This window comes from Notolabrus celidotus, chromosome 16 (genome assembly GCF_009762535.1).
Source record: "Notolabrus celidotus isolate fNotCel1 chromosome 16, fNotCel1.pri, whole genome shotgun sequence".
NCBI classification, from domain to species: Eukaryota; Metazoa; Chordata; class Actinopteri; order Labriformes; family Labridae; genus Notolabrus; species Notolabrus celidotus.
In genome coordinates, this window is record NC_048287.1 from 16,467,322 (window position 1) to 16,490,353 (window position 23,032).

Genomic DNA, 23,032 nt, shown 5'->3' on the forward strand with positions numbered 1-23,032 from the left:
AGTGAACATGTTTCCCTTTTCACAAACTTTATTTAGCTTTATCAAGATTATAGCCAAGATAATCCCTTTGTTTCAGCCTTATTATAGACAAACACATGGTGAGGAGGAGAGAAAAGCGATGGGAGAAAAGAGTGGGGGAGTAAGACTAGTGTGAGCACCAATATGGCTGAGTGCTGAGTTTGGGAGCCATTAGGCAGAAGGTAATTAATACCTGTCACCGCAGTGCTCTGTTCGCTGCCTTTATTCTGTTTCAGACCAATTAAAATATGACACTCCTCCGATGGAGAACGTCTTGTTAAAATTAAGCGCCTGAGACGCACAGACACCTTTGATAAACACATCCAGAGCTACAATTGGCTTTGGCAGCAACAGTGCTGCATAGACAGATAGATGGAGTAAGCGAAAGAAACATGGCAGTGTGTACTTGTTGTGTCACTTCCAGAAGGAGATGTGAGCTGTTAGATCTGATTAAACGAGTGCATCCTTCCTTGTGAGTTTCACTCTCAAGCACACACACTCACAGGAGACTGACGTGATGTTATGAGACGCTTATGAGCCAAGAGATACTGACCAGTGAAGACAAGTCGCTGCCAAAGACTTTGCGGCTTGGATGGCAAGGACAGACGAATGGTAAGCAAAAACAGACGAGCCAGGGGAGAGGGAAAAAAAATGGACGAGAAAGAGCAGCTGAGGATATAAAAAGACAGGTGGCATTACAAAAAAACAAGCTCAAGAGCAAAGGAAAATATGATGAAGAGAGTGTGATAGGAAGGAAAACAAAGGATGGGAGAGTGCTGGGGGAAAGTGAAGTGAAATATGGTGAGTTTTTCAAAGCTGATAGGAGCTCCAGAAGACAGATTAGACGAAGAGAAGAGAAGAGAAGGCAAAATGGAGAGAGGTGGAGTGATGGATGCAGGCAGGGGACCAGCAGCTCTCTGCCAACATCTCCATGCATCCTTCCAGACATCACACTGTGCTGCCATCTGCCTCCCTGCCACACACACACACACGCAGGGAGGAGATATGTGAAATCATTAGCGTCTCCTGACACTGAATAAATATCTGCGGATGAAATCTGTCTATGGAGAAATCACCTGCGGGGAAATATGATTGGATGAGATCACGACCTCGCTGGAACGTAATTTGCATGTCGTCTAAATGGGATCTGCCCTCGATGCTTCAGGAGGTCAAAAGTCGTCCGATTAGTCGGATGGGAAAACTCAGTTCCCGATTGGTTGAAGAGAGCAACAATGGCAAGTGATCTGCTTCTCAGCGGTCGCTCCCTCTGAGAGCTGCAGGACTGCCCTCTTCTGGTTGCTGCACAGACCTCCACAGTTTGATGAAAAAACACAGAGACACAATAAAGAAATCCAACATTCAAAGACAGACAGATCCTGCTTGGCAGTTGTTGTTGTTTTTTTTTTAATCACATTAGAGCTGAGGAGTAAAAATAAACACAAACAGCATGAGAGTGCAGCACATAGAGTGTCTCGGTTAACCACGTACAGAGTCTTATTTATACATATATTTATATCATAGAACCATTTCTCCCACTTTTACAGCCTCTGATTGTAACACAGAAATATATCAACATTCCCTGGATGAGAGAGAAAAGAGAGAAAGAGAGCAGAACTCTCAACAGTCTTCATCTACATTAGAAAACCTACAGGCCATTCGTTTTTAGAGGGTTTATACATCAGCGAGGCAGCAGTATTCATTACAAAAATAGGAATATAGTTGATATAGAAGCACTAGGGGTTGATTGAGTGAGTGTGGGTAGTGAGGATGCGGCTGTGCCTTTGACTAGTAACCACCACCCATCTGCCCACCCAATACATACGCCCAAACCAGGAAACATCCGAGGATTCTGTGTGTCTCTACGAGTGTTGTACAGCAATGCAGCACAAAGAGTCAGTTATCAATGGAAACCAGTGAGGTTTGTAAATTAAACCATTAACAAAACCTTTAGAGATGACTACATGAAAAATAAAACTCATAACAGCAAAAAGAGGGGTTAGTGCATCCTGAAAGTCGAGATCTCTTTAGAAAAGTGCCGTCAGAACACAGCAAAAAATTATTTGTGAAAAGATGGAAAGGAAGGAGGTGAAGGAATAAAGGGGATCAGAGAGAAGTGCAAATCAGCTCTGACGTCGCCTTTCACTCAGGTTTCGAAAGCTGCTGTTAGTGCGAGAAAACAAAAAGTGACAGGGGAGGGAGCTAAAGGAGATGAAGTGTTATTGCTGGGGGTCGTTCTTATTTGGTGTTAACTGGTGAGAAAAGGGATGAGGTGATGAAGGGGAGAGTTATTGCTGAGGGTAGAAAGGCTGATGCTGTGGAGGCTGTTGGGGGTAGCCGGGGTACGGCTGTCCTGCCGGAGGGGCTCCTGGGTATCCTCCCTGTCCTGGAGTGGTCTGGTAGGGCATGTAGGGCATGTTGGGCATGTTGGGCATGTTGGGCATGTTATACTGGCCGTAGGCAGCATAGGGGTTGTAGCCCATAGGCATCTGGTAGCATCTGCAGGGACAGCAGAGGAGAGGTAACAACTTTAAGAATTATAGTATGTACATTTGAAACACTAAAGGGATGGTCCAACCTTTGAGGTAATATGCTTCTATGCTTTTCTCACAAGACAGATTTGAGGTCTTTAACACTCTAAAACTTGTGGTGCAACGAGGACCTCTTTACAAGGAGCACAGGCTTAAACCACTAGGTCAATGGCGTCCCGAAAGGAGGACTTTTATAAGAGGCATTGACGTGATATGTAACCTGTAATAAAGTCAACACACTCAGTCACGTGGATCAGTTTGATCAAGCAGAATGCTGTGAGGATGACTCACCCTGGGTAACCCTGGTAGCTGGGGTAAGGTGGTCCCTGCGCTTGTGTTGGTGGGGCCACAGGTGGTGGGTTGCCAAATGGAGGGCCAGTGGGCGCTGTGTTGGTGGGAACGGGGGTGGTGGAGGCTGCCTGAGGGTTGAAGCTGGGTGGAGGAGGCCTGGCGGGGGGGTTGGAGACTGGCTTGGACTGGGGCTGCTGTTGCGGGGCTTGAGGGTTCTGGAGGGGGGAAAAAGGAAAGGGTTGATGGATCAGTACATCACCAACACCATCAGCCTTACTTCTTCTTCAGTGGTGTTCTACGTTCAGTGAGCGTTGACACTTACAAAGACAGTCCTGGGTGCAGGAGTGGGGCCAGCGGTGGCGGCGGCGGCGGCTGCAGGAGCACCTGGGTTGCTCTGATAGGCAGGGACGTTGAAGGATGGAGCGCTGGGCTCTCGGGCAATGCTCTGCTGTAGCTCCCTTTACAAGAAATAATACCATTAACACAAAAAGGTTTAGTATTTCTGACTGACCATTTAATCATTTGACCTATTTTACTGCATTGCAATCTGTCACATGTAGGAGGATGGGTCATTTATTAGCCTCACTGCCTCAGGCTCCCTTCAACAAAGGGATGTATGAAGTAACAAGTATGCTTAAAACAATCTTGGTCTTAGCTGTTGAACAGAGCTGTTAAATAAAAGGTTCTGGTGGACCCCTGAATATTTTTTAGATGCTATATTAGGCCGATACATTCCTAATTAGGGATATGCTGTGCCTCAAGTGTTAAAAATCTGTTATCAGGCTTTGAGCTAGAAACAACAGCAGAATGTAAGAAAATCCCCTCTGACATTTCATTCACTTATTTTATGACTGTGTAAATGATCAAACCGACAAAAGCCAGAAGAGTACTTACTTAAGTAATTCATCCCGCTCTGTCTTGCGAGCGAAAACAATATCGCTGCATTTGTTCTGGAACTTCAGCAGGATTTCTGTCAAGTCGTTGTAAAACTGAGAGGGGGAGAAGAACAAGGCGACAAAAATAAATCACCTGGCGTGTAAACCACCTTGAAGAACGAAAAGAACAACACAATAAAAGTAGAACGTTTCCAACAAAACATGCATTAAAGCAGTACAGCTCCTCCTTGCTGAGGCAGGTGTGTGCCGGCGTGTTGTGCTGAGCGAGTACCTTGGTGCCTTCACGCAGGTTGCTGCTGATCTCAACGTAGCTGTCATGAGCCGAGGCCAGCTTCTTTAGGACCTCCTCCCTCTGGTTGGCCTCCGTGTTGGACTGTTTCAGACTGCTGAACTCCTGGTGGGCCGTCTGGAAGGAGATCACAGGTTGAAAAAAATGTACCGCTGCATTTTAGAACACAAGGCTTTATCTGCACAATAATCGCTCCGTTGTTAGTCTGGGGTCTTTGCACATATGCTGCTCAAGTTTTGTGTTTGGTTCAGGTGATGCCTCATTGACTCCAGAAACAAAAAAGTACTTTTGTTTGACCCTTTTCATTAACACTCTTTTATTTCTCAAGTCCTTGAGACCCCAGTAAAATGTAAGAAAGCTGCTGCAGTTCACTGAAAACACAAACTCCAATTCTCCTTAAAATAAAAACTTCAAACCACACTGCAAAGTCATCAAAACAAACATGTGGCAGTCAGGGATGTCTTATGCAACTTCTATGAAGTAAAGGAGAATTTACATGTCATAACAACCAGTTCAACCCTTTATCACACATTGCTCCTGCAGAGCAAATTATTACATGATGTCAGATTGAGCAGAAGATAAGATGAGATAAGATACTCCTTTAGAACTCCTGTCTCACAATGAAAATATGATGAGCATGCCCAGGGTGCTTCAGTGTAACATACAATGTGCACTCTGGAACTCTCCAGCTGACTTTTAGGTCAACCTCCTGCTCGGGCGATAACTTGTATCTGACTCTGTGTGTGCACTTGTTTACCTGAACTTGTCCCAGCAGCTCCTCCTGTGAGCGGAGGCTGGCCTGCACTCTCTGGTTGTAGGAGCCGTACATCTGGTCAAGCTGAGGGAGGGACAGCTGCTCCTCGCTGATGGCTCCGTCCTGAGCCAGCGCCGTCAGGAAGGTGGTGGACATGTCAAAGGTCACAGCCTTAATCTCTCCCTCCATGGTCTCCCTCTCTCTCTTTATCTCGTCCAGCTGGGCGAGCTGAGCGCGCAGCACGTTCACGACCTGTCAGCGAACGGACCGGTCACAGTTAGTTGTGTTTATGAAATTCAAATATATCTTTAAGACTTTTAGTTCTCTACCCAACATTAACCCCTGACCTCTGGCCTTTTTGATGACTGCATTATACAGCTGGATTCTATTTCAGCATGAATACACTTTAGCTGTGAGGATACATGCACTTCTTCCTCTTTCTTTTAGTTCTGCTTGCTTTGTTATTTAAGTTCCCCAGTGACACACACACTGCACAATCAGCAAACAAAATGAAAAATGGAGCCACTGTGGGGAGGAGGGACAGGGCCATAAACCACACTACGTCCACCAGGGGATTCTGTCTGTGGTTATGTGGCACACACTATCTGGATGATACTAAACACCTCCAGCAACGCTAACCTTAAAGCATTCAGATTTAAGTTTGTTATCCAAACCTACAGATGAAGATATAAAGAATTAAGGAGAGGCGAGACAGACCTCACTGCCCTGCAGTGTCTTGGTGGGGTTAGCAGAGGGAATGGCAGCGTTGAGCTCGTTCTCCGGTTTACAAAGCAGGGCAATCATGTCACAGTGAGTGTTGTAGCGGTCCTTCACCACCTGGTCAGCCTGAACGGCCTTGTCCAAGACGTTACGGAAGTTAGCTCCCTCTGAGGCAGAGAGAGAAGAGAGTGAGGTAAGGATGGGGGAGACCACAGAGTCGGGGGGTTGTTAACAGTGGACGACATCAAGAGAAAGAAAAAAAGCAGGACATGTTTTCCATGTGTGTATACCTGCACGAAGAGGCTTGTAAAGGTCTCCAGAGGGGGTTCTGTTCCAGCGCTGGTTGAACTTGGTCCTCAGCTCGTTGTCTGTCGTCTCTTCATCGTCGAGCATCTTCAGAGACTGAACACGACACAACACACACTCATTAGATCCTCAGATGAATACACATTTATCAGTTGTTTATCATCATCATGCAAGTGTGATCTCCTGTTGAAGAATTAAGAGATTTATCACTCAGCATTTATCTGCAATCATACAGAACAATATTTCATGTTGGTCACAATTAACAATTACATTCATTACTAAATCAATCAATAAATATTTTGGTTTCTTTGTATTCACAGAGGACAGGAGAGAGGCAAATTCTTCATTCTTGGGTCAAAATATTTTGGATTTTCTTTTCATATTTATAGACTTCAACAATTATTTTGAAATCAAAACCCCTGATTGCTTTGGTCAGTTCTATTTTCTTTAAATCCACCACTTTTCTTACTTCCTTAAGCTCTACTTTCATGTTTTTTTAAGTGAAAAGACATTAATAGTATAAAAAAATCATGAAATAAAGAAATGCTGCTTAATAATTTAAAGTCAGCTCTTTGGCCGGCAGAAGTGTACTTTTCTACTTTTTAATTTCATGTTCAATTCAGTTACTTTGGCGGTGTACAACACAAACTAATACTTTTTGGGGGGGGGACATGAGAACATTTTGGTTTGTTCTTTTTGACTCTGCCAAGGAATTTGGAAGCAGTCTTGTGTTTTATGCTTTCACTGCCGTCTGTTTATTTGTTTGTGAGCGAGATGTGTAAAAAGCAGGTTGGCTGAAGCTGGTGGACAGACAGTCCTTGGCCCAAAGATCAGTGGATTAGTTTTTTTCAGTGAAGATCCGGATTTGGGATTTCCGCCATCAGGGACGATTAGGGGTTTTTAGTATTCGTGTGTTCTCCTGGTAGTTGTGGGAGATTCCAAAATTCACAACAAGCTGCTGAGCGGCATCACGTTCATATGCTTCTTTGTCAAGAAAGAGAAGCCATATGAGAAACAAGCTGCTAGAAGAAAGCGCCTCTTATTTCTAAAACACACTCATGGTTAGAAGTGTGATTAGAGTTAAACACACTGGTTATGGGCTCTATACAGTGTGGTAACACATCATTCAGTGCACATGTCTTACCTCGTCCAGGATCTCTCTGTTGCGGGTCAGAAGCTCAGGCAGGTCTTTGATCAGCTGCTCGATGCTTTGCAGTCCTCCCTGCTGCACGATGGATCTCGCCTTTTCAGCAATGGATTGTGGGATAGAGTCTCCTGAAAGATCCTCCAGAGCTGCTGGCAGGTTCAGGGATGCCAACACCCTGATGGACAAATACACATGAGCAGTTCAAGCCGGTTAGTATTCTCTACAACTTGTTACATCTTATTTCAAAATCCTTGAATTTTATATAAATTCAGAAAAAACAGTTACATGGTTATTTCAGTTTCAAGCACTCTGCCCCCTACACATGAGGGTAAAACACTCAAACTGTTAAGCACCTATTAACACCCTCAGATAGTGTGCTACAAGTACTTGACTGCTATCATGGGAACTACACAGAAAACACAAGGACTTTTATCAACATTTTAATGGTACCTGCCTGGGACACTTTTATGTAAGGAATTTTGTATTAACCATTCAGGCACAGATTCCAAGAACTCATACACTTGTTCACTGGAAGACTAATTCAGCTCTACGCAGCAGGGGATGATTCTGACAGAGAGCAGCGTACCCGTTGCAGAGATTAGTCGCCTCTCTCATGGTTCCCACCAGTCTGTTCACAGTCTCAGACTTCCTCTGGTTGTAAATGCTCATGGACTGCTGCACCGCCATGGGGACCATCTTCTCAAACAAGTCTGAGGAGAGAGGAGGAAACAGAATGAATTAATTTCGTACCGTTGACACACTGAATCAGAGCTGACCTTAATTCATTCATCAGATCATTGTTTGATTAGAAGACTAACTTGATAAATCTACCTGCTGGTACAAATTAGGTAACCTTGACTTTGACCTTAACCCAGCCCAGCCTATGTATGATGTTATGCACAGGAATGCTTTTAAGTTTTAGTACAGGCTTTTTAAGCAGACAAGATTAAGGAGACAAACTGAATTAAAACCTATCATGACTTTTCCCTTTAAAAAAAACACTGCCCTTCTTTTGATATGTAGATATAGATGCTAAGTTGTATCCTTCACTAGGATGTTTTGCACGTCTGTGTATCTAACCTGCAAATTTCTGGCTGAGTGGAGGCGTGATGGTTGTGGCTTTGACCAACGCTGCCTTGCCGATGTGCTCCAAATCTTTGATCTCAGGTACCCGATCGTGGTAGATAAAGTCATTGTCTTTTTTGGCAGCCGTGAGGGCTCGGTTGATCTTGTCACTGAGGTCCTTTACACTCACGTATTCGTCGTAGCGGGATGCAACTGTCTTTACCAGCTCTGCCGCGTGCTGGAAAAACAACAGACAAGAGGAGAAAAAATGCTTCTTAGTTATGTTTTGTGGTTATAAAGTTGATCATCATGCTTTGTTTTTGATCCAAATTTTACAAGAGATTTTAGAGATATAAATGTACCCAGGTTATGAGTTAAGGTGTGACAGATAGAAAGATGAAATCTGTGTACCTGCAGGCGAGCAATCTCCTCCCCGAAGCGTTTCTTCTGCTTGGCCAGGACACTCTGGTGCAGTTCGGCGTTGGCCTGCATGATGCAATGCTTGGCCGCCAGCACCGGCAGCACTTCCTGAAAATAAAAATACTGACCAGGGAGAGGCAACCACAGAGCAACACGCAGGCACACACAAACACATATGTACATGTACACGCGCACACACGATGGCAAGGCAAACAAGCAGCGAGGTCACAAATCACAAATGACATCAAGGGGGCCAATCACAAACAAGCACAAGCGATCAGAGGTGTGCGGAAACAAGAAACAAGCGGCACACACAACCAATGCCAACGCCAGCACCAACACCAACGCCAGCACCAACACCAACGCCAGCACCAACACCAGCACCAGCACCAACACCACCACCACGAGGGATGCAGAAAGAGAGGAAGACAACGAGAGAGAAAACAGAACAGGCCATGAGTGTTTAACCTTTCTGCAAAAGCTGCAACACCTTCATCAAACGTCCCATAGCCATAAACTGTGTGTGTGTGTGTGTGTGTGTGTGTGTGTGTGTGTGTGTGTGTGTGTGTGTGTGTGTGTGTGTGTGTGTGTGTGTGTGTGTGTGTGTGTGTCATGTTTGATTTCATGCATTCACATCCATTCAGAAACTTATTCCAGATTTTTCTTACATTGAAACTATCAGTCACTATGATTGAGTTTCAAACTGAGGATTCATTGGATTTTGAGAAGTTGTTAGAAATGTGTAAACTGGCTGCGAGAAAAACATCCTTAGGAGGACGATCCAATTAAAATCAATAAACAGTGTTCACCCTGACACACAAGCTACAATGCAACAACCAAACTGAACTGTTTAAAAGGTTGGGGTGATGCATTGCTCATTTATTCGTAAATGTAGATAAAATGTTGTTTTTGTGGAGCGAGATGAAAAAAAGTGATGTTTTTAGAGCTAATTAGAGACAGCCTTCAAAAGTGTTTTGCTTTGAATGACCTAAGTTTGTTTACTCATGTGGTTTGGGTCTCTTGTTTTTCTTTCCTTTCTGTCTGTCTGTACAAACATAAAAGGAGGATTACGACTTAAAAGTAAAAAAAAGACTTTGTTGTTTTGTAAATAAGGACTGCTTTAAATATGTTTTAAATAAATTCATTATTAAGTCTGTTAGGTGGAATAAATAAAAAATAAACAGCACATTCAGTCCCTGCTTGGTTTCTCTTATCGAACCATCCAATCCAAAGCAGATCCAATTTACGATGACATAATCCAGATTTTAAATTCTGACAAGAAAATATTTTGATTTATTTCAAAAAGTGACACGAAGATGTTTTATAAAATTACTTTTTCTTTTTTTCTCAAAAAAAAAAAAAAAAAGCTTACTGATTGATTAAATCTATCACACTTGAAACATAAACTAAATCTGTGTGTAAATCAAGCAGCAACCTCCGTCCTCGAGATACCAAGCCAATGCAAGCTGATTTAAATACTGCAGTTCCTTGAGTGTCCACTTGAGACTGGCTCCAGAAGTACCGGCAACCACAAACACACCAATTGAAAAGAAGCCTGTATTTACATCAATTATTGACAGGTTTACAGCCTGGTACAAAAATGATTTTAGTCCGAGTAGCTCATTTATCTATCAGGACACACTGTACGGGGGCACACTGTACTTGTTAGCATAGAGGTAAAGGCCGCCTCTTTACCTCACACTAGCTCCACAGAAGTTAGATTACATTTCTAATATGGCTCCCGCCAACAATAGGCTTCAAAACAGCGCTTCTGAAACAGATGGGTGATGTCTCGGATACTACGTCCATTTATTATACAGTCTTTGGTGTAAACGTGCAGTTCATAATCAGAGGAAAATAAAGATCACACAACCACTCTGACATTATTTCATCATGATGTCATCATGTGTTATTGCATACATCATGTGTTATTTGCAAAGTAGACTGTGTGTGTCGTTAAACTTGTACTATTGTTTAATTGTGTTGTTTATTGTTGTGAATGTTCAGTACCTTGGTCAACCGTTCTTGTCTTTAAATAGATTTGGATTGGGCTAGTTGTTTTCTGAATGGTAGTTTACAATATTTGGTATATGTTGTTTGTGTAATTTGTGTTGTTACTTGTTTGTGTAATTGTTTTATGTATGTGATTCTATAAAGCTGCTACCTTGGCCAGGTCTCTCTTTTAACCCTCCTGTTATGTTGTGGGTCAAACTGACCCTTTTAAAAGTCTATTTTAGGCAATATATGTCTTCCAAACCAACTAAATGCAGCATACAAATCTGGGCAGCATGTGACAGAATAATATAATAATATAATTATTAAATATAAGAATAATATAATTTATCAACATCACTTCATAAAAAAAACAAACTCAAAAATTAAAATAAAATAAACAAAAATCTATGACATGTAAACTATTGTATTTATATTTAGGGCTTTTCAAAGTACATTTAAAAAAGTTTTAACATTAATTTTAATGAAAAACGAGTGAGTTATCCTCAATGAACCATGATCTGTGAGAATTAAAGAACACCAATGGACTAAATCTTGATTTAAATGGTTAGTAATGAAGTTAAGAATTAGATTTAAAAAATGTGATTGATTTGATTTTTTGGATAATTGAATATGCCCCGGGACAAATTGACGCAGGAACATTATTACATTATTGCTGTTCCAGAGAAACAAACATACCAGGAGGGTTAATATTAGTGGGACTTCTTGGTTATATACAAGTAAAATCATCCTTAGAGTATATCTGCACTTCAGATCTTTGCTCCATGTCACTCCTTACCCTCTGTAAGTTACTTATTTATCTTTTTTAAATTTTACTTAATGAAACACGTCAAAAAGATTTAATCTAAAGCATGAAATCATTGTAGTCTATGAATTTGTGTGTGTTACAGTGTTAGACTGTAAGTACTTCAGACATCAATGATTAAAGGGTGAGAAACCAATCAGACTGAAAATGAGTCAAACCACAGCTTAGTAGTAATTAACCAATCAGAGTGAAACAGGAAGGAAATAGACCAATGAGAACAGAGACAGGTAGCAATTTGGACAGTCCCAACACCTGAATTTCACCCTGAGAGTTTCCACGCGTACAGATCAATCCACACAATCAGACAGACAATACACACGCTGCACCATACAGAATCAGGGCTCTGTATGAATCTACACAACAGTGTGGAAGTGTGCATGTCCCTCACATACCTTGGGAAGGTTGTCTTTGTATTGGCACTGCTTGAAGGCGTCGCCATAGAAATCTGCGGCCTGATTGGCCAGCTTTGCGATGACAGCATCTTTCATCTTATCTGTTGAGAGGATGAGACACGTTTTAGAAACATGTACAATAAAACAAATAAGAAGCTGTGTTCTTGTGAACCATATCACAGTGATCAGGCCAGCTGTATTTCTTTCACAGATTATCCAAACGTGGTTTTACAGCAGACTCCAGCTGCATTCAACTGTTTCACTACTTTTGATGTTACCTATACATGATCCTTTAAAGTATAAAAAGTACTCCAAGAATAACTTATCCTCTCAGCACAAAATGTAGGTCTATTTTTTTTTTACGTGGGAGCTTTTTATATGATGTAACCTTCAAAACTGTTGTGCTCACAAACTCCAATAAGTAACTTTAGACAGAACTAGGACGGGGCTGCGTGCACCCGGGATCAAATCTGCCAACTGCATGTTTGCAACACATTAATCTTCAGGTAAAGAAAATAACTGCAGGCGTGTGTCATAAAAGATGCTTTTTATTAAGTCAGCCATTCTCAAACTTAAGGATGCAGCTGCCTTATTTAGAATATAGAGATATGATAGATGTTTTGACCCACTTAAACATTTAATCACAAACTCTCAAATTCAGACTAAGATTAAGCATTTCTAAATAAGCAGACAAAAAAAAACATGTGAAAGTGGGGCCTTTGGTAATGCAGTGAAAATAATGAATCCATCCACATACACAAAATAATTTCTAAAGCATCGAAGTGCAAATAATAAGATCGAAGATAAATACTGTTTATTCTCACGTTCCACCTGCTGTACCTTAATGGCACAAGAGGGGACCGCATGTGGGTGGCTAGCAGCTTTATGCTTTACATTTTTTAGGCAGTGAATTGTGTCTGCTGTTCACTTTTGTTTCACTAAAATCACACAATGCCATCACTTTACATAAATAGAGAAATGTAAGGTATCATGTGTCGTGAGCTGGTTGTTATTTTGGTACCTGAAGTGGCTTTGAGGAAGAACACCTCCTGAGCCTGAGCCAGCATGATGAGGCTCAGGGTGCCCACAGTCTCGGGGGAGATGTCCATGGTAGGCTCCCTGTTCAGCGCTGACAGCACCGTGTCCTTTATGTGGCCAAACGACCCGCTCGCCAGCTGCACAGTGAGAATGATAAAGTGAGTAAACAGCTGAGACAACATTATCAGGGCTGGAATTCACAGACCTGAAATTTTGCTCTTCCAAAACAGGCCTAGCTGTCTTAATTTATAGTTTATCTTCAATCAAGTTTTATTTACTTCTGAAAAAGGTCAAAATCAAGAGAAGAGAGGAAGAGATCTCACTCAAAAATCTTATGCTGCACCTTGTTGTAATGTTAAAGAAAGGGGAACTAGAGAATACTTTCTCATAATTATGAAACAACTAGACTCATCTTATCTTTTTCAGCACTCACATCTAAGTGGAAACCATCATTTATCTTCAAAAAATCACTTCTATTGTAGACCATCTTTCCGCCATGCTACTAATAAACTCTTTGGATATTTAAGCAGCATCATTTTTCCTATTTGTTTTTATCAAAAAAACAAAAACCCTGAGAAGCTGGGGTTTGATGAATGTTGAGATAATACAGATAAAAAATAAAGATCATATGGGAAGTTACCATACACATCATAACCCGGCTGCAAATGTGTGTATGCTGTACTGTATATCTGTTAAACAGCAGTAACATCACGTTGTTCATTTCTCTGTTTTCTAATATTGAGCTTAACATGAGGAACTTTATGACTGTAGTAATTTGACCACCTGATAGTATTTGGCGGCAGCCTTCAGTCCCTCGTCGTTGTCCAGGTTCTGCTCTGAGGCAATCTGACTGGCCAGCGCTGCTGCGTTGAACAACACACATGTTTTCTCGTAGCCCAAACTGGCCAAAGCTGCGATAAACAAAAACAAACCAAGGAATAAATAAAAATCATGCTGGAGTCTGATACTCTTTGTCTTTAGTGTTCTTGATCTGAATCTGGAAGGCAAGATTCTGTTAAATTAAGGAACAATGTGCAAACACTTTCAAACTGGTCACACTGACTAGCAGACTAGCTGACATCTTGCTTTTTTTGCCGGCTTGGCTTAAATCAAACCAACACAAACATCTCCCCTGGTTCATTCTGCACTTTCCACCCGGAGATTACTGAAAAAAACCTACACTTAAGAGCTCCAACGATTCCTAACAGAGGACAAAAGATTCAAGCATGAACAACAGTAACTGTGAACACTGCCCTCAACAAGTATTCAGTATTATTCACTCTCTCATTATTCTTTTTCATTTGAACTTTATGAACTCTGAAGTGTTTTTATTCTGCCAGCACTTCTCTGTCCCTGACTCACACTTGGGTTTCAGCACACATACCTCTGCCATGTCTTTGTCTCTCTTAAACTAACAGTGAGCGGCATTTTTTTCTTTTCCCAAACGTGACATAACACCTTGTCAAACCTGTTTCTGGAGTATAACTGGGGTCTGTTCAGTGCTTAAAAGCTGTGGTCCTTCTTGTGTTTGACAGTCAAAGTCAAAGAGTCACACAAAGACACAAATGCATTGAACAGACGGTATGACAAATATTTAACCAACAGGCTAAGCCGTTTGTTGCCTTGAACACTCCTAAATATCATTTCCTCCTTCCGCAAACTGAGTGTGTTTACATATATCCTCTTTCACAAATCATTTGATACGAGTTACACCTACCAAGTTTGACTGAGCCACCGAACAGCGATCCTTTATCAAAGGCATCCTTCCATGTGAAGGTTAAGCAGAGCTGTGGGAACAGAGAGACACTTAGTGTTGAAGCACTACTGTTCAGGAGCTAAGTGTTAAAGCTCAGTCGTGTATACGGTTCAATCATTAACCTGGTTTTCAGAGAAGGGAAACTTGGGCTCAACTGCACACAGCTGGTCGTAGTATCTGGAGGGAGACAGGAATGAAAGGGTTAAAAGCATGTTGTTTCATGTGTCTTTGATTGACCTGTCCGTGTTTATGTCTGTTGTGTTTATTTAACTACTTCGATGTAATTCTTGCTTGTTACTTTTTATTCTGTTATTGTGAGGCACTTTGTGACGCCTGTTCTAGACAGGTGCTATATAAATACACTTTATTATTATAATTATCTTTTTTTTGTATTATTATTATTTGTATTACTATCATTATTATTATTATTTTATTATTGTTATTATTACTATGATTATTATTATTATTACTATAATTATTATTTCTATAATCATTATTTATATTATTATTATTTTATTATTATTATTATTAATTTATTTATTCTTTATTATTATCATTATTATTATTATTATTATTATTATTATCATTATTAATAATATTGTTAATTATTATTTATTTATTTTAAATTATTATTATTGTTATTATTTTAAACTATTATCATTACCATTATCATCATTATCATCATTATCCTTATTATTATAATCTTTTTTAATAAATGATTTTATTATTAAACACAATCTTAATTTTATGTTTTTAACAGAGACTTGGTTAGACCAAGATAACAGTGCAGCTGTACACATTGAATCATGCCCTCCAAACTTCTCTTTTGTGAGTGAGACTAGAACGCATAAAAAAGGAGGAGGTGTTAGTATAATTTTTAATGAGTTATTCAAATGCAAGCAGGTGTTTTATGGAAATTTCACTTCTTTTGAATATGTGGCTCTTCAGTTAAATACATCCTCTCGGTCTATATTTCTTAATATTTACAGACCACCTAAATACTGTACTGATTTCTTTGATAACCTTGTTGAACTACTGTCTCTTATCTGCACTGACTTTGATTCTGTTTTAATTGTTGGTGATTTTAACATCCATGTTGACAAACCTGAGGACAGAGTGACTGAAGAACTGTGTTATGTCCTTGACAACTTTGGACTCACTCAGCATGTGACGCAGCCCACACACAACAGGGGCCACATCCTAGACTTGGTTATCTCCAAGGGTCTAAACATTTCCAAGGTTCTGGTATCTGATGTTGCTCTCTCTGATCACTGCTGTGTTTTCTTTGAAAGTGATTTATCTGTGAACACTAATGTTCAAACTGAGGTTATCTCAAAACGTTACATTACTGAAAGTACCAGTGATATATTTATTCAGGCTTTCTCTTCCATAACCCCCCTCTCTAGGTTCTCTGCAAATGAACTTGTAGAAGATTTCACTTTAAAAATTACAAACATTATTGATTCCATTGCACCAACTAAATTAAAAGTGGTCTCCAATAAGAAAAAATCGCCTTGGAGGAATACCATGCAGGTCAAACATGAAAAAAAAGAATGTCGAAAAGCTGAGCGCAGGTGGCGTAAAACAAAGCTTCAGGTTCATTATGACATTTATAAAGAAAGACTTCACATGTTTAATCTAGAACTGAAAAAGTCAAGGCAGACCTTCTTCTCAGACATTATCTCCAAAAACAAAGATAATGCACGCGCCCTGTTTGCTACAGTCGACAGGCTAACAAACCCCCCTGTGCCAGTGGCCTCTGAACACTTATCTACCAAGGCCTGCAATGAATTTGCATTCTTCTTCACCGCCAAAATTCAGAAAATCAGACAAGCAGTCAGCACTACTGTACGAGGTACTGGGAATGTGTTATCTGTGTGTCCACCAAAAAACAACTCAATCACTATGACACAATTTAATCCAATAAATTACAAAAACCTACAAGATATAATACAGCATTTGAAATCCTCATCCTGCTGCCTTGACATTCTACCATCACCATTTTTCAAAAAGGTTTCAGACTGCATGACCTCGGATCTGCTTCAAATTGTCAACATGTCTCTTCTTACAGGTGTCTTCCCCCAGGCCATGAAAACAGCAGTAATTAAACCCCTCCTGAAGAAGAACAATTTAGATGCATCAGAAATGAACAACTATAGGCCGATATCAAACCTCCCTTTTTTAAGTAAAATTATTGAAAAAGCTGTTTTTCAACAACTGAACAATTATCTAATGATAAATGACTGTTTTGATGTCTTCCAATCAGGATTCCGATCACATCACAGCACAGAGACCGCTCTAGTCAAGGTCCTCAATGATATTCATTTAAACACAGACAACGGCAAAATCTCAGTTTTGGTATCACTTGATCTCAGTGCTGCTTTTGACACAGTTGACCACAAGATACTACTGGACAGACTTGAAAACTGGGTGGGAATCTCTGGTGCAGTACTAAATTGGCTTAAGTCCTATTTAAATGACCGGGACTATTTTGTGTCTATAGGTAAATACACATCTGAGCGGATGAAAATCGTATGTGGAGTACCTCAAGGATCCATTCTGGGGCCTCTACTATTCAACATCTACATGCTCCCCTTAGGTCAGATAATAAGAAACAACCAAATAAAATACCATAGCTATGCAGATGACACACACATTTACATCACCATATCACCAGGGGATTATAGTCCCATACAAACACTGAGTAAATGCATTGAACAAATCAATGACTGGACGAGCCAGAACTTTCTTCAGTTAAACAAAGAAAAAACTGAAATGATTGTTTTTGGAGCCAAGGAAGAAAGGTTAAAGGTTACTGCTCAGCTCCAATCTGCAATGATGAAATGTTCAAACCAAGCCAGAAACCTTGGTGTAGTCATAGACTCAGACCTTAATTTCAGCAGCCACATTAAGACAATTACAAAGTCAGCCTACTATCACCTTAAGAATATATCAAGGATTAAAGGACTTATGTCTCAGCAGGATGCAGAAAAACTCGTCCATGCATTTATCTTTAGCAGACTAGACTACTGTAACGGGGTCTTTACAGGACTCCCTAAAAAGTCCATCAGACGGCTGCAGCTCATACAGAATGCTGCTGCTCGAGTCCTAACAAGGACCAAAAAAGTAGACCACATTACTCCAGTTCTTAGATCTCTACACTGGCTTCCTGTCTGTCAGAGAATAGACTTTAAAATCCTGCTGATGGTTTATAAAGCACTGAATGGTTTAGGCCCAAAATACATTGCTGATCTGCTACTACTTTATGAACCACCTCGACCTCTGAGGTCATCAGGTACTGGTCTGCTTTCAGTTCCTAGAGTCAGAACGAAACATGGTGAAGCAGCGTTTAGTCATTATGCACCACATATCTGGAACAAGCTCCCTGAAAGCTGTAGGTCTGCTCAAACTCTCACCTCTTTTAAATCAAAGATTAAGACTTTTTATTTACCTCTGCCTTCCTATCTTAGATTATTTTAACCCACTTTAAATTAAAATTTTAATGTAATTTTTAATATATTTCTAATTTCCTTTCTTTTCTGTTTTATCATATTTGTCATTTTAATTATGTTCTTTTATGCTTGTCTGAATGTCTCCAATGCTTTTAATGTGTTAATGTAAAGCACATTGAGTTGCCCTCGTGTATGAAATGCGCTATACAAATAAAGCTGCCTTGCCTTGCCTTGCCTTGCCTATTATTATTATCCTTATTATTATTATTATTATTATTATTATTATTATTATTATTATTATTATCATCAGCATCTGTGTGTCTGTGATGTGAACCATCTTTTATCAGGAATGACAACAGGTCGGTTAGGGAATCCCCCGTTACCAGTTCAACCACCCGGATGAACCAGAGCCAAGAAAAACCGTAGAGTAACCACAGACTGTTTATTTATACAGAAAGATCTCCATGCAGGGAACTCCTTAACTCATTCAGACACACAAGGACATACACGCGCATAGAAGAAAGCGAAGACCAAGTCTGTCTCCATCTGGTTAACGAAAGAGAAACCTTATTTATACCGTCTGTGAGAGAAACGCACAAACCTGCTAGACAAAACATTTGGTAGCCAAGGTGACACAAGGGCTGTGTGTCTGCATGGCTTTGAATAGGCCTGTCGCCTTGGCTACCCGGCTAACAGCAACATGTGCAGAGAGCCAGGGAGCGACAAAGCTCATTCTCTATAGACATGCTAGCTCTCACCTTGATGATAATTGACATTCTTTAATTTTAATTGCTAATAACTTTTTAATAATTCCTATTTTATGTGCTCTTGTTTACTTTAGACTGTTTTGCACTATCTACTTTGCTGCTGTAGCACTTAAATTTCCCCATTGTGGGACAAATAAAGGATAATCTTATCTAATCCAAAGAGCTAGCATCTTCCACTCAAAGCATTTTAAAATTTTATAACAATTAAATCTACATTAGGTACATCCTTACTTAGTAACATCCTAGTAGAGATAAATATTGGACAAGATTTTCCAGTAAATGTGTAATTATTTCATTTTCAAGCAGTACAGATCGATATCTTTCCCCCTTGAAATACAGTCTTCAAAATGCTTCACACTCACTTGAAATGCACCAATCCAAACAGTGTCCCCTTAATTATTAATATTTTAGCAGCTATGCCTAGGTCATATATCATTATGATCAGTACAGAACATTAGAGTTTAAAGATTTCAATGACACTTACATTCTAAGGAAAATATTGATCCAAAACTAGAAGTTAAAAGTTGAGGAAAACAGGAGCCCTGAACTCCTCAGGTTACACCTGGCCTCACAACTGATCTGGGCCAACCCTGGGCATTAAATAACTTCTGAGTCACACAGAACAAAGACTGTAGGTAAAGAGAGGACAAAGTCTGCATGTGTAGGTAAGGTGCAAGAAGTGTGAAGTTTCATACATCATACTAAGCATGAGGACCGTTTAAACCTTTCTGACCAGGTCCACTGGGCCTCAGTCTTTACAGATTATACGTCTGCATAAGAAGCATAGCAAGAAAAGAGTCAGGCAGGGTAATTGGAGCATAGGACACAGAGGAACGTTGTTTCACAAACATAAATCCTATTTTTTGTCACAGTTCCTCCATGCAAAACTGTGAGCATGTGACATTGTTTGTTGCACCACTTATCATCTTATGTTTTACACGGCAATGGCAGTTGTTAAAAAACATCACATTAAGAAAGACAACAGTCACATGTGTTCTCTGTAACTCATGTCTCTTGTTCACTAACAGTGTTTGGTTTGATCATATTGATCTCTGTTTGCTGATATGTAAAGCTGTGGTTATATCTCCTCCGGATGTCCACTCATATAGACACTGTTGGTCTAAAGGCCTGAGCTGGACCTGGGCCTGAAAGAGACAGACATCCGGCAGAGGAGCTGCTTGGACTTCGATTCAGCATCATTTCACAGTCAGCGCAACTTTATCTAAAGGAGCTCATAGGTTTGAATGATTTTACAGTAACATAACATACTTTTGTAAAGCGTAAAAGCTCTATACAAATGTAATTATCAGTATGTTTACTTCTATTAAAGTATAAAAGTTGTCCAGTCTTGTTTTTATCAGCTCAGAAATATATCCAAAGTCAAGTCCTTAATGTCAGCAAAAGATCTTCAGAAACATATTCATGCTTTTATAACCTCCCGTCTCAATTACTGTAATTCCCTGTACACATGTCTAAGTCAAAAATCAATCCACCGTCTTCAAACAGTTCAAAACGCAGCAGCTCGTCTTTATTGACTTTTAAAGCACAGCATGGACTCGCCCCTCTATATATCTCGGAGCTTTTATCCCCCTACAAACCTGGTCTCAGTCTGAGATCCTCTGGCAGTGCTCTGCTAGATGTTCCAAGGACCCGACTGAAAACTAAAGGGGACAGGTCTTATTCAGTCAGGGCTCCTACACTCTGGAACAGCCTGCCAGAGGAGATCAGACTTGCAGAGTCAGTCCCGTGTTTTATTTCATTACTCAAGACACAATTTTACAGGAAAGCTTTTATTGTGTGATTTTATTTAATTTTAGCTCTGATTTTAAGGGTCTGTTTTATATTTTTGTTGGGTTTTTAAGCTTTTATTTTATTTTATTTTATTTTTTAATACATTACATATATAAAAGACCAAACAAAACATTGCATGTTCAATAACACGAGCCAAGATATAATAGGTAAATTCAATAATAAAACTAACCACTAACATGTTATGTGCAGGGGGAGCCAAAAAAACCCTAACAGGCTTGTCGAGTGGCCCTCCAAAGAAAACAATCAACACAACGACAAGGTATCAATGTATAACAGAATATCTACATACAAATAAAAACAAAAAAAGTTTAATAAGAGGGAGTAATATTTAAAACAAGATGATGAAAAGAAGAGTTAAAAAACAAAAAAAACAAAAAAAAAACAAACAACAGAATATCTCTTTATAAGTTAGGAGAGTAGGGAGGCTATGTGTTTGTAAATATGCAATATTGCAATATGCAATATTTGTATCATATTTTATTACTTAACTCACCTAATAGAAAGTTTATGGTTTGTTTCTTGAATGAGTTGAAATTTGTGTTACTTGTTATGTGAGCTGGTAAACTGTTCCAAAAGTGAGGGCCTCTATATCTGGTGGAAAACTGAGAAAATGTTGTCCCAAAGAGAGCTGGATGGAGTTTGTTTGCAGACCTTGTTTGGTAAAGATGGATCTTTAAATCCGGAAAGCTTGCTGGGAGTAAGTTGTCAATGTATTGAAAGACAAAAATATAAATTTGTAGACGGTGAAGATCAAAGATGGTGAGGATTCGTAATGATTGAAAAATGAGAGTAGAACTACTGAATCGGTTGGAAAATGTGATAATTTTAATAAAACGTTTCTGCAGAGACCAAATACCATTCAGGCTACTTTCAATGGTGCTTCAGGTTACTTTCAATGGTGCTGGCCCAAACGATGTTGGTGTAAGATATATAAGGGTAAATCATAGTGTAATACTAATTAAGAAGGATTTTTCTTGGTATTTTGCTTTGCACTTCTTCATGTTTTTATTGCCCACTGTAAAGCACTTTGTTACTTGTATTGAAAAGTGCTATATAAATAAAGTATTATTATTATTATTATTATTATTATTATTATTATTATTATTATTATCATCATTATCATATCATTATTATTATTATTACTTTAACATTTAAGTTTTAGAACACAACATGCCATTGACTTGTTGTCCCCTTTTTCTGTGTGTGTTCTGTATTTCAATAAAGTTTAGTACAGACAAAAAGTTGATAGATTGAGCTAATCCTAATGCTAATGTAAATCAAGCCACTCGGAGCTATAGATTAGAACTAACTCGACCATCATGGCTGATGTCATCGACAGAATATTAGACAGTTTAACAAGTTGAAAAGTAAAGTCTGTGTCAGCCTCACGGGGAACGTGAAAGACATGAGTCAGTACTTCTGGTGAGATCGACCTCCTAGCTTATTAGCTTGACCAACTTTAGCTCCCAGGTTAGCAACTAAAAGCTAACACATCTGGGTGCGGCAGTGACCGCGCTAACTCACCTCGACAGGTGAGGAAGTGTTAAACAACACATCATCTAGATGAAGAGTGTTATGAAACTCAGTATGTTCTACCTCAGCAGGATCTCCAGTGAGCTCTCGTGTTTGTCCAGCGGCCTCCCCAGCGCGTTCCTGCGGAGCTTGTTGAGCTCCTCCACGGCGCGGATGTATTCCCCCTGCTCCTCGCCGCTCGGGTATGTGGCTGTGACAAACTTCGACAGCGGTTTCACCAGATCCACTTCAGAGGACTTCTTCAACGGGACTGAAATAAACGTTGCCATTTCGGCCCGTGAAATCGATATTTGAATCAGAAGAACAAGAGACGATTAGCAACCAACGAACACAAACAACAGCCAGCGACTCACTTCCTGGATTCTGACAGGGAACGTCAAATTACGTCATGGGTAACGACGACGTGCACGGCGCGAGATCAGTGTCGAGAGAGGAAATGGCACAAGCATCTGCCCACAGCTAATCTTCTAGTACTCCCATGGCTTTACATAGTAGCCTATCAACAAATTAAACTTCAGGGCTGTACGACAGAAAGTGATCTTCCTGATTACCTGAACCTCTTGTTCGTTCTCATCTTTGTGTTACAAGTCGGCCTATGGTTTTCAAGGCCGGGATATCACATGGCTCAGGATTGAACACAATGATTCAGCACAATTTAAACTAATGTTTCCCTACTGAGTCATGAAAGGCCTGAAGACATTTCACAACTCCAATTCAAATATTTATATACCAAAAATATAATATAACTAGGCAGGGGCGTCGTAGTGGGGGGAGAAGTGGGACTGACTACCTAGGGCCCGAGTGTGGATGGGGGCCTGAAATAAAGTATGTTTTCTACTACGCTTTTCTTTTGTTTGTTTTTTATAACTGCAATAAGATAACTAGAATTGTCTGAATAGATAAACAAACATTCAGCATTCCTTTCTGGAATTTCTTTCTGGCTCCGTGAGATGCGCGTCTCATGCCTAAAGTGGGGAATTGTCATATTTTCATAGCATCAAGTGTGGCTGAATCTGATTGAAAGTAAACT

General features: G+C 40.0%; 1 protein-coding gene across 2 annotated transcripts; it reads right to left on the bottom strand.

The window, feature by feature from the left end:
- Nucleotides 1-1,398: 1,398 nt before the first annotated feature.
- Nucleotides 1,399-22,386, bottom strand: pdcd6ip (programmed cell death 6 interacting protein). Of its 2 annotated transcripts, none has more exons than XM_034704528.1 (18): nucleotides 22,066-22,386; nucleotides 14,561-14,615; nucleotides 14,400-14,469; nucleotides 13,466-13,593; nucleotides 12,666-12,819; nucleotides 11,645-11,745; nucleotides 8,426-8,542; nucleotides 8,030-8,252; nucleotides 7,536-7,659; nucleotides 6,947-7,124; nucleotides 5,787-5,898; nucleotides 5,494-5,663; nucleotides 4,780-5,028; nucleotides 4,005-4,139; nucleotides 3,732-3,826; nucleotides 3,160-3,295; nucleotides 2,838-3,052; nucleotides 1,399-2,514 (listed from the first exon to the last, which is right to left on the bottom strand). In XM_034704528.1, exons 1-18 carry the CDS (start codon nucleotides 22,269-22,271, stop codon nucleotides 2,304-2,306), a joined length of 2,679 nt encoding a protein of 892 aa, XP_034560419.1. In that variant the 5' UTR covers nucleotides 22,272-22,386; the 3' UTR covers nucleotides 1,399-2,303. The 2 variants fall into 2 exon arrangements, with proteins under 2 accessions (XP_034560419.1, XP_034560418.1); XM_034704527.1 differs by having other exon boundaries at nucleotides 8,426-8,557.
- Between the last annotated feature and the right edge of the window lie 646 nt (nucleotides 22,387-23,032).